Genomic DNA, 11,686 nt, shown 5'->3' on the forward strand with positions numbered 1-11,686 from the left:
CCTCTCCCTCTCCCTTCCTCTCTCTGAAATCAATAAAGATAGTTTAAAAAGGAGAAAAAAAGAATACAAAAGGCCAGAACAAGACAGGACATCTTAGTGGATGCTAGTGTGACTGGGTCACCACCATTTCAGACTACCCTTCCCATGCTTTGGCACCAGTTCTTCATTCCAGACTGGGTGGCTTTCTCCCCACTGGCTGTGAGTATAGCATTTTCGGCCCTCCCTTCCGTGCCTGCCCTGTGCTTTTTCTTACCAGCAGTCGCCTTGTGGTGTTGCTCCCTTAACTCTGGCTGGCAGAGGCGCCTGGGAACTCAGAGTTCTTTTCTCCCTGCTGGGATCCACTGTTCTCTCATGAAGGCAAAGGGCAGAGTCTAAGCAGCTTCCAGGACCTCTGGGCCACCATGAAATAAATGCAATATCAGAAGCCTCATGGTACCTGGCTCTTTAAATGGCAGGCTCCTTCTTAGATTAAATTTAAATAATAATACAGAGTCCCAGGTCTGATTCTGGTTCCCAGTTGGTTCTGATGAGGTGGTCCAAGGACAACACTTTGATGAAGACTGTGCTGGAATAGGATGCAATGACCTTGGGCGGCTAGTGCCCAAATGAATGATCCTCTCAAATCTCCCTCAAGAAATGACATCATCTTAGCGTGAAGGGGCCCTGCCTTATTCAAAACTCTGGGAGAGCAGTTCTCAAGCTGGACTTCATTTTTGTGGTTCTCCATCACCTCTTCTACTAATTAGAAGCCTCTCTCCTGAAAGGACCACATCTTATTGTCAGTGTGTGCTCAGCATAAGTCCTGGCCCATGGCAGCTGCTCTATGTATTTGTTTGATGAAGACAAACCCTCTAGTTCCAAAGGACAGAGCTGCTTTAACTGAGATGGTTGTTTGTCTGTGGGAGGGCTGGTATGGCTGCAAGGCAACAACGAGGACTTGGGTTCTAACTTCCAGAACCCCTTCTTCCCTGAGGGCCCAGGGACTCAGAATTGGAGCCTGATTTCATGCTGTTGGATGAGTTCCCACACTTGAGGGGAGGGCCCAGGATTACTCCAACCTCTGCACCTCAGGAAACAGCAATGAGACTAATAGCCCCCTTAACAGGGAATCTGAATAGAAAAGCTACTTTCTAACCAGACCGAAAGACTCTGTTACAATTCTCAAACTTTGCTGCATATTAGTACAGCATGAGGAACTTACAAAAATCCAATGCCCAGGCCATATCCCCATACCAATGAAATCCGAATAGGTGAGGGTGGGACAGGTGATGCCAATGTGCAGCCAAGTTTGAGACCCAGCACCTTAGGAAACTGGGCCAACAGGTAGCCCACACTCATCAGGGAAAGCATGAGGCACACAGTTGTTTGTATCCAAGTTAAACTTTATGAGAAAACAGACACAATTGCAAGAGAAATGGGGACACTTAGAGGTGGCTGAGGCTGAGTATATTTAATAATCCTCACTGGGAGAGGGCTGAAAACTACTTGACAGATTCCCTAAATCAGTATATCAGAAATTCAGATGCAAATGATCAGAAGAGAGGGTTGTCATCTACCCCAAGGCCGCAGATAAATAGGACTCTGGGTTCCAGGGTGAATCTGGGAGGCGGAACCCTGTGAAAGGCAGCTGTGATAGGTGGTGTCTGTCAGATACCAGTTTCTGGACTGGCCTTGCTCCCTTCCCAAGTTCTAGGCAGGAAGGAATAGCAGGCAGTTGGCTCAGCAGAACTCTGGAGGAACCTGAGTGGTGACTAGGGCTGCTGAATGGACAGGCTCATTTATGCTTTTTGGTGGGAAATTCCCGCCGGCCTTGCCCCAGGCTGCCAAAGTTGCGCACACGATGGATGATCTGCAGCTGCTGCTCAATGGTCTTGGTGATGTTCACGTCATCTGGGATGTGGACGTAACGGACATTACGGCCTGTTACAAAGAGGTCATCCAGCTCAGCCTGATGCCCCCAACGGTCTGTGTAGGTGACGTTGGCTAGGCGGATGTTCATGAAAGCATCGACGTTGTCTATGCGTCCATGGGCCACACTCTCATCCCGCAGGTCCACAGTGGTTACTTGGCCCTGGAGGCCCTGCAGCAGGATGATCAGGCTGTTCTCCGAGATTGTTCGTTCCTTCATCGAGTGGCTCATCGCCATTTTCCCACACTGCTGGCTGCTTGCTGGAGGCACACACAGATGGGAGCGTTAGCAGGCTAGGGGATGCAGTTGCCAACTCACCTCCACCAGGTTATACTGCAAAATCCCCAGCACAGACTTCCCCAAGTTTGCTTACCTCCCCAATTTTTGAGTTTGGACCACCTTTATGAGCCAGGTACTTCATGTACACACCTCATAGAATCCTTGCACCACCTTGCAAGCCAAGGATTACTTATATTCATTTAATTTTACTTTATTTTAAAATATGTTTTTATTGATTTCAGAGAGGGAGAGGGAGAGAGAGAAACATCAATGATGAGAATCACTGATTGGCTGCCTCCTGCGCGCCCCCTACTGGGGATGGAGCCTGCAACCCCAGCCTGTGCCCTGATGGGGAATCAAACCGTGATCTCCTGGTTCATGGGTCCACAATCAACCACTAAACCACACCGGCCAGGCTATATTCATTTATAAACGAGGAGAATATAGCCAGGAGAGGTTAAGTCACTTGCCCAAGGTCAAACAAATAGTTCATAAATGGAGGTGCTAGGTTTCAAATCCATGGCTGCCCCACTCCAAAACTTACACCACGGGTTCTGAGCCCTCACTGTATGTTAGAATCACCCAGTGGGTTTTTACATGGCAACCACACCCCAGAGGTTCTGATTCACTTGGACAGGGGTGGGGCCCAGGTGTCCTATTTTTTAAAAGCACCCCAGGTAATTCTAATGTGCATCCAAATTTGAGAACCACTACTCTAAGGTGTAGTTTATACCCTTGCTACTCAATGTACGGTCTGTGCACCAGCATTACCCAGGCATTTGTTAGAAATGCAGAATCTCCAGTCTCTTCCAAGTCCTTCCGAAAGAATCTGCATTTTAACATAACCCCTGGGTGAATCACCAGTAGATCTCAAACATTAGTGTTCATCAGAATCACCTGGAGGACTTGTTAAACTACATTGCTGGACCCCACTCCCAGTTTCTAACTCAGAGGGTCTGAGGTGGGGCCCAAGAATGTGCATTTCTAACAGGTTCTCAGTTGGCTGATGTTGCTAATCTGGGGCCCACTGAGAACAACTGGTCTACACAATGCAGCCACCATATAAGTAGAAATTTAGCTCATTAATTTTTGAAAAAAGGGAAGCATATGAAGCACATAGGTTTGGAAAGTAGACAAACCTCGGTTGAAATCGCTGCTCCACCCACAAACTCTGTAAACCTAGGTCAGTTACTTAAGGCCTCTGAACCTGTTTCCACATCTATTAAACCATAGGCTAAATGAGTCTAAGAGACTCTCACCACATTGAATGTACTTGCCTTTGCTTTCCACATGCCCTGATATTTTATTAATGTAACTTTTGCCTTATCTATCTCTATTTTCAGACTGAGTGGAGACCTCACTCAGAATCCCGACAGGGCTGAACAGGGTGGCATTAAGGGTGGCAAGCCAGCCCACGCCACTGGTGGGGGAGGCAGGGAGCTGGGCAGAAAGGGTCTAGCGAGCCCCCGGGCTTCCCCAGGCGCATGCGCCCAGTCACAGACGGCTGGGGCCGCACACGGACGGCGGAGGCGGGCCTGGCTCTGAGGTGGGCTCTGCCGCTTTCTTGGCAGGGGACCTCGAGCAAGGCTCTTGGCTTCAAGCCAGGGAGCCCATCGATAAGTGGGAACGGAGAAGTGCCTTTACTCACAGAGCCGCGGGAGTGGGCTGGGGGAGATGAGTTACACGCAGCAAATCGCAAAGAAGATGCTTTCACTGCTCCCCACCGCCCTCCGGGGTCCCGGGGTTCCGGGGTTCCGGGTTCCAGGGTCCCCACCGCCCCGCCCCACCCCACCCCACCCCACCCCACCCCACCCCACCCGCGCTCCGCCCCGGGATTCCTCGGACGCACCCCGCGGGATTCTTTCCGCTTCCCGGTCCGCGTTGCCGCGGAAGCTAGCGGGCGCTTAGTTGGGCGGCCTTCCTCGGGTGGCGGGACTTACAGCCATAGCAACAACGTGCCGCTGCGTCCTCTGGGAGCAGAGACAGCGCTCAGTGCGCAGGTCCGCGCCCCCGCAGGCCGAGGCCGAACTACAACCCCCAGAATGCCTCGCGAGCTTCCCGACTCGCACTTTTGCAACCCCCGGCCTACCTCTCGTTTTCTTCATCGGAGTCATTCATTCATACTCAACAAATATTCGTTGAGTCTTCAACATGCGTGAGGCCCCTTCCTTCCAAGGCTCAGGACATACCGGTGACCAAAGAGACAAGCTCCCTGATCTGATGACCCTTAAATCTACTGGGGGGTGGGCAATGATGTCTGTAAGAAAACAAAATTATGATAAAAGTCCTTCAGAGCACTGAAACAGGGTAATGTGGTAGAGACTAGGTGGCCTTTTAACTGGATGGTCAGGGATGTCCTAATAAGGTGACATCTGAGCTGAGATGAATGACACAAAGTCAACTTTTTTAAAACTAGGAGAGGAGCATTGCAATTAGAGGAAACCGTTTGTGTAAAGGACCCGGTGGAAATGAGCCTGCAAATTTGGAAAAACAGAAAGGCCAGTAACGCTGGGGAGAGTGGTGTAACAGGAGGTCGCAGAGGAAGGCAAGAGCCAGAGCATTTAGGACTTTGTAAGTCAAGGTAAGGAGTTTGGATTTCTTGGTTAGGCATGTAGTTTCTGGAGACAGTGCCTGGGTTCAAATCTGCTCCTTGCAAACTGTATGGCTATTTTTTTTTAGTTTTTTTAAAAAAAATCCTCATTCGCGAGTACTTTTTCCATTGCTTTTCAGAGACAGTGGAAAGGAGAGAGAGGGAGAGAGGGGGAAACATTGATGTGTCAATTGGCTGCCTCCCAATCGTGCCTGATCAAGCCTACAACCGAGGTGTGTGCCCTTGGTCCGAATTGAACCCAGGACCCTTCAGTCCCTGGGCCGATGCTCTAGCCACTGAGTCAGGCTGGTTAGATCTGCAAACTGCGTGACTTAAGAAAAGTTAATTATTCTCTCTGTGCCTCAGTTTCCTCATCTATTACTAGAAGTGCAATGACAGGCTACCAAAGGGGAGTGGCCTGATCTGATTTACATTTTTGAAAGGTCACTCTGTATAGTCATGGAAAAGCTGCTTATCTTCCCTCAGCCCCAATTTCCTCATTAGATAAAACAAGATAATGGCGATCTCCGAGAACCTGTAAGGTTTGAGTGACCTTCATTAATGTGTGCCTGCACCTGGCACACAGGAGAAACTCAGTAAGTTAGGTTTGTTCTATTCCTTCCCTCTCATTTATTTAGTTCCATCTCTGCCAGGACCCTTCTCTTTTACCAGTGACCACAGTTGATCTCTTCTAAAAATAAAAACTTTCTTCTCTGTGCAAGCTACTCTTGTTCTGCCTTCCACAGTCAAACTTCTCAAGAGAGGCTTCTATACAAGTGGAATCCCTTTTCCAACTTCATATCCGTGTGAGACTGGATTTTCTTCCCGTACTTCAGCCACAACAGATTAAACGCCGAGGCGGCCCTGACCCCAGGATCCAGGAGTGCACACAACTGTCCCTGCCTTGGAAGGTGAAAGCCCAGGGGCCCGAGGAGCAATCCCTGGACCAGCCGGCCTGCCACAGCTCAGGAGCACTCCAGTCACAGGTGCCCCGGTCTCCAGCTGCTTCCACGCCAAAATCAAAGCCGGAGAAAGGCGGGTGGGAGAGCCTACGAGGGGCCCAGAGTCCAGCCTGCAAGTTAGGTCACTTTCTGCAGCTCTTGTGGCCACTTTCCATCTCTCCCTTCCCGGTGTGGTTGGGGCCGCCACAGGACAGGCAATGGCCACTCTACCCAAGAGGAGCTGCCCATCTCCCTGCGGCCAGCCCTGAGGGAACCCTCCTCAAGAAAATTTCCCTCGGAGGGGACATCACTAAAGGGAAGTCAACATTTGTGAATACCCTTCGACAAGTCTGCAAGGATTGGGAGGTGGTTCCTGAACCTGTTGCCAGATGGTGAAATGTTCAAAGTATTCGAGACAAATTTCAGGAACTGACATCATCGCAGAAAAGTGATGGGAATGTTCTTCAGATGATGTATGAGAAACCTGAGCAATGGTCTTTTGCCTCCCAGTCATATGCCTGCCTCAGTGAAAATGCCTCTCTCAGTGGCAAGCTCAAAGATGCGGAGAAGCCTGTGTTGTCTTGTTTAAAAATGTATTTTTATTGGTTTCAGAGAGAGGAAGGGAGAGGGAGAGATAGAAACACCAATGATGAGAGTCATCGATCGGCTGCCTCCTGCATACCCCCTGCTGGGGATCGAGCCGCAACCCGGGCATGTGCCCTGACAGGGAATCCAACCAAGATCTGGATCCTAGGTCAGTGCTCAACTGCTGAGCAGCACCGGCTGGGCCTGTGCTAATATTTGAATCACCTGTGTATAGTGAGTGACAGGTATATTTTTGCAGCTAACTCGTAAGAATGTGACTGCATGAAGCAGAGTGGACAGTTTATCAAGACTGGCATGAGAGAGTGAATGACCAGTTTGACCAAAGCCTTGGACTGGATGGAATGATCTGTCTCTGAGCCGCTCTGGAGAAACGCTTGATTTACAGGGAAGAAATGAACAGGTACTCCTCGTGAATATTTAGTGAAGCTTCACTGCAAGCGTGGAAGCTGGCTGCTGCATAGGACACTGAAGACCAACTTTGATCTACGAGAAGCGCCTATCTTAACACGGGGTGTTAATGAAGATGTTAACGGCAAACACGATGGTGTCTTGCCAAAGAGTACAGGCCAAACTGATCCCGGACACTTCGGTTTTGTGTATGTTCGCAGCTCCGTATTCATACAAGTCTCGTTAGAAAACCCACATTTTTAACCACTTTTGTTCCAAGAAAAAAATTTAAAAAATAAATCTTATATAAAAGTTTATGATCAGCTTTTTTACTTTTCTTCTTTCTTTTTGGTTAAAAAAAACCCAACAACAACCCTAGCTGTCTTGGTTCAGTGGTTAGAGCGTCAGCCCCGTGGACTAAAGGGTCCCAGGTTCGATTCCGGCCCCGGCAACCAATCGATGTTTCTCTCTCTCTCTCTCCCTTCCACTCTCCCTGAAAAGCAGTGGAAAAAATATCCTCAGGAGACGATTAAAACAAAACAAGCAAAACAAAAAAACCCAAAAATGTTTAATTATCTCTCGTAATAAGGAGTCTGGAGGTAGATGGTTCCAGGATCAGTATAGTGGCCAAACAATATCATAAAGGACCCACCTCCTCTGTCTTTCCCCTCAGTCCTCAGCAGGTTGGCTTTTCCCCCTGGTGCTTCTTATTTCATTGGTGACCATTTTCTTAACTGGAAACATGAAAGTTACATAGTAAAGGGTAATGTGTCCTGTGTCAATTAGTGCAAAACGTTGAAAGTGGGATTTAAGGAATCTCTAGAAAAAGAATTAAGTAGTTTTATTTTAACTACTTTTGACCCAGTGCCTCCCCTTCCACCTTAATTTATGTGGAAGATAAGACCAAGTTTGGTGTCTTATCACTTCCCTGATATTTATTAGTGTGTCTGTAACACATTTAATGAGGAACAGGTTAGACTTTGTTCTCAGTTGGTAATGGCATAACCTCTCTAAGTCATTTAATCTTTTTCCTGCTTTTTCCTGCTCACATCTCTGCTATGCGTGAGACTTCATATTTTTGCATGGGATTTTGGATGACTAAAGAGGAAGTGTTTGTGTACTTAAAAGATAAATGAAGGTGAGTACATAAGTAAAAAATTTAATTTATATGAAGCTTAAAATAGCTACCTGCTCTCTCCCTTCTTAGACCATTCTTTTAGAATGGAATATTACTATTATAGTTAAAAGATTGGTTTAGTCTATGATTGTCTTTAAATCACTTGAGATGGAAGTATAATTTCCCCCACGTCTTCCCATTTTTATAGGTATAATGTTAGTGGAACATAGTGAGGGATAAGTTTCCCATTTTATTCTTCATTGGCTCTGCACTGGGAATGAGGAGTCTTCCATTACCTTTATACTTTGTGAGAAGTCAAAAGAGAAACTGAAGACAAGGCAGATTATCTTCGTAGCAGTTTAGTCTGTTTACTCTCAACTGTTATTTCCTACCTCATCCTGGTTTCCCTACTGTCAGACTTAATTAGGCAGCCTGCTATTTTCAAATCATACACTTCTCCTTTGAGAGCTTTATGATTAGTCTTTGCGTCATAGTTTACTTGCTTCTCTGTAGGGTTATACCTTAAGATGTTTTTACTCCCTCCCCCTTTAAGAGAAACTATTGATAAAAATGATGTTGCTTTATACACTATATACCTTGAAAGCATTATCATTTAAAATATGTATTAGGAAATATATTAATAAAAGAGAAAAGGGTAAAATAGTTGTAATTTTTAAAAATCTGCATGGATTCATTTTAGTTCTGTATATCATTAAAGATTTTTTTCAGGTTCGTTTGAAAAAAAAAATGCAGAAGCAGGTATGAGCATCTAGCTGTCTTCTGTGACAGACATCAAAGAGATGTGCAAAATATATACAACACTCTTCTCACTCAGTATTTTTTGGGAAAATAGAATTACTTTTAATATAAAATATGTTAATGAGTTTCTTGTTATTTTAAACTGCATTAAGGTTTTTGGGGTTTCCAAAAATTTTTAAGAGTATAAGGGGTTCTGAGACCGGAAAGTTTGAGGACTGCTGCTCTAGTCTGAGGACTTCCACGTACTTTCTCAACTTACTGTCACCTGGCTTTTCCTCCCAAGATCCCACCAACTTCTCTCGCAGAGATTCCCAATGATCTCCTTGCTCAGAAAACATTTAACTCCTTTCTTAGACCTTGTTTCCATGATCCTCCCCATGGCTGGGCCGTATTGCCCGCCTCCTCTCTCTGGGGCATTGCATCACTGGTTTCACCCATTTCCCTGATGGTTTCTTCTCCATTTCTCCCTCTCTCTTTCTCTCTCTCTCAACCCCCCTTCATTCCCCTGCTCCCAAATGCGCTTTCTCTGGGGCTGCAGTCCCAGCCCAGCTGTCTTCTCGGTTACATCTGTCTCCATGCCATTTACTACTACATGCTGAGTCCCTCGTCTAGGTCTCCAGCCCAGACTGCTCCGCAGAGCTCCATTTTCCATCTGTCTGCTGCTTACTCCCATATGTCTTACTGGTGCTTGAAACTCGGCATGTCTACAGGGCAAATTCACCCAAATCAGTTGCTGCTCAGAATTTTTTTTATTTTTGTGGTTGCTACCACCATTTTCAACTACCCAAGTTGGGCACCTTGACTAAACTTGACAGCTTCTATCATTTCTTGATTCCCCCCACCTGTTACAGTCAACAAGCCCTACAGAGTCTTTAACGTCTGTCCCCCACCCTTCGCTTGCCTTTTTGTTCTGACTGCCACCATCCTAGTTGAGACCCTTTTTTTTCTCATTCGATCATTATAAAAACCATCTTACTGGCCTTTGTGTCTCATAATCCTTTGCCAACAGATTCAGAGTACATACGTATGATCTTGTCGTTTGCCTGCTAAGAAAACTTTCAATCAGCTGTCAGAATAAAGGTTCCTACACTGACATTTAAGGCTCTCGGTAATTTGATTCCAGCCTACCTTGCGGCTGGATCCCCTTCAGGTTCTCTACCCGAACTCTCCAACCAGTGACTCTTAAATGTGGTCTGGGAACCAGTTGCCTCGTTATCTGGAAAGCTTTCTAAACCCAACGCTGGACCTACAGAATCAGAAGTGGGGCCTGGGGAACCTGCACATTTAACAATGCACGCTAAAATCTGAGACCCGCTGCCCTACTCTCCCGTCAGACTCAGCCACTCGGCAAGCCCCAGACAAACCCCACACCCTTATCTCTGCCTTTGCTATCCTGTGTCCTCCCTCTGCCTTGAATCTTCTCTCATTTATCTTTGCATCTAAATCCAATCTTTCCTTCAAAGCCCGCCTGGCTCAATTGCTATACCTTTCTGAAGTCTCCACTGATAACTCCAGTTGGGAGTGATGTCTCTCCTCTGACCCCTAGAGTTTATTGCTTGCAGTGTGTTTGCTTGTTGCACGCAGATTCTCAACAGTTATTTACATAAATCTTACCTCCCCTACTAGTGTCCTGAGTGTTGGGACAGACAGAAGCCTTAGGAGGCCCACGTACTTCACACTACAAACCACAGCTGCATGAGGAACACTGGATTTATGAATGTGGAGAGACGACAGGGAGCTGAATGAAGACGGCAGGGGGAATGGAAAAAGAGGGTGAGTGTTAAAGACCCTGAAAACAGCTAATCGGAGCCCTTGAAGGCTGATTAAACTTGGAGTGTGGGTGGCAGGAGGAGGAATCAATGATTTAAATTTTAACATGGGGTTTCTAAGGAGATGGTCGCCCATTGATAGGAATAAGAGGGTTGGGTGGGAGGGGGGTCATGCCTGTGGTGGGGATCTCATTTTTTGGCTACTCACAGCCACTGAACCCCTTTCCTCATGTTTGGGGAAATCTGACATCCTGTGGATTTCAGTGGCAGGTGAGAATTGGCTTCCCACTACAAATGACTGAAAGGTCAGATATTGTCTCTGATTCTTGTGAACTACGCCATGTGATCTAAGCTCAGGCATTATCAGACTTTAAATCTGGAGCACACAACACAACCAGCAGGGACTGTTTAGGCTCTGTCCTCGGGTCTGCGTCATCTAGTGCCTCATCCCGGGGCGGGGTGTGGGGTGTGGGGTGTGGGGTGTGGGGTATGGGGCTGGAGTCCTTTCCTACGCTGCCTACCCCTCTCTGGTTCCTGGCCATTTTCTCATGGTTCTCCAGTCTTCCGACAACCCTGTAGGTCTCCTTTCAGTAAATTCCTTCTCTACTTTAGTCAGAATTGGTTTCAATTTATTGTAACTGACAACCCAGACCAATGCAAGGCCCACCTGAATTAAGCTCACTTAAGGAGATTTGAATTTCTATATTTCCTTTAGATGAACTCAGTTATGCTCCCGTCTCGGACTGTCAGAATCCTCCCAGGCCACCTGCTCCAACTCACCACCCAGGGCCCAAATCCCCTCTCCAGCACCCCCGATACCACGGCCTCCTCAACTCATGACCAGCAACTCATTTCTTTGCTCGGTGATTGACTCCATTGTTAGGACGTTTTTGGTATCCATCACTTCCAATGGAAAATTGTCCTATTTCGTATCATATTTAAGTTCTTTCATGCCTTTTGAAAGTGAAGTACGTGTACTAAATAGAAGTGACACTGATGTGTGAGGCAATGTGGGACATCTCAGGGAAAGTGAGCCTGCAGCCCAGGTGGATACAGAGATTTGTGAGTGCATAGTAATGGTCAAAAGTATGGCCTCTCCAAGTGGTGGTGGTGGGGTAATGCAAAACAGTGCAGAAAAATGCAAACTATAAAACATTTGGTCAGCAGTGGGGCTGGAGTAAGGGCAAGGGTGAGAAATGGAGTGAGAGATGAGATCAGGGATCGGGGATCGGGGATTGGGGATCAGTGATCAGGGTGAGGAATGGGGAAAAAGCCAGGGGTGAAAGAAAAGTCCTCTGGCAAATGACCTGGCCTGACAGGCTTTTAAAA

General features: G+C 47.0%; 1 protein-coding gene, 1 long non-coding RNA gene and 1 pseudogene across 3 annotated transcripts; 2 read left to right on the plus strand and 1 right to left on the minus strand.

Annotated features, from left to right (window-relative positions):
* Positions 1-1,145: 1,145 nt before the first annotated feature.
* Positions 1,146-4,375, minus strand: LSM10 (LSM10, U7 small nuclear RNA associated). 2 transcript variants are annotated; one of them, XM_016219870.2, is made up of 2 exons: positions 4,278-4,375; positions 1,146-2,169 (listed from the first exon to the last, which is right to left on the minus strand). In XM_016219870.2, exons 1-2 carry the CDS (start codon positions 4,300-4,302, stop codon positions 1,775-1,777), a joined length of 420 nt encoding a protein of 139 aa, XP_016075356.2. In that variant the 5' UTR covers positions 4,303-4,375; the 3' UTR covers positions 1,146-1,774. The 2 variants fall into 2 exon arrangements, with proteins under 2 accessions (XP_016075356.2, XP_016075362.2); XM_016219876.2 differs by lacking the exon at positions 4,278-4,375 and adding an exon at positions 4,038-4,058.
* A 1,562-nt stretch (positions 4,376-5,937) lies between these two features.
* LOC107542566 (deoxycytidine kinase-like) lies at positions 5,938-7,186 on the plus strand (annotated as a pseudogene).
* Position 7,187: 1 nt separating this feature from the next.
* On the plus strand, positions 7,188-11,473 carry LOC148092386 (uncharacterized). The gene is made up of 3 exons (XR_015715066.1): positions 7,188-7,850; positions 10,215-10,361; positions 11,073-11,473. It is a non-coding gene; the product is annotated as an uncharacterized LOC148092386 (long non-coding RNA).
* Positions 11,474-11,686: the final 213 nt, after the last annotated feature.

Source organism: Miniopterus natalensis, chromosome 9 (genome assembly GCF_054644295.1).
Source record: "Miniopterus natalensis isolate mMinNat1 chromosome 9, mMinNat1.hap1, whole genome shotgun sequence".
In the NCBI taxonomy this organism is placed as follows: domain Eukaryota; kingdom Metazoa; phylum Chordata; class Mammalia; order Chiroptera; family Miniopteridae; genus Miniopterus; species Miniopterus natalensis.

Bases quoted from the DNA above. Each gene is read 5' to 3' on its own strand.
- LSM10 (XM_016219870.2), bottom strand. From the start codon at position 4,302: ATGACTCCGATGAAGAAAACGAGAG. The intron at 2,170-4,277 runs GTAGGCCGGGGG...GTGTGCCTCCAG, and splicing joins TCCGATGAAGAAAACGAGAG to CAAGCAGCCAGCAGTGTGGG.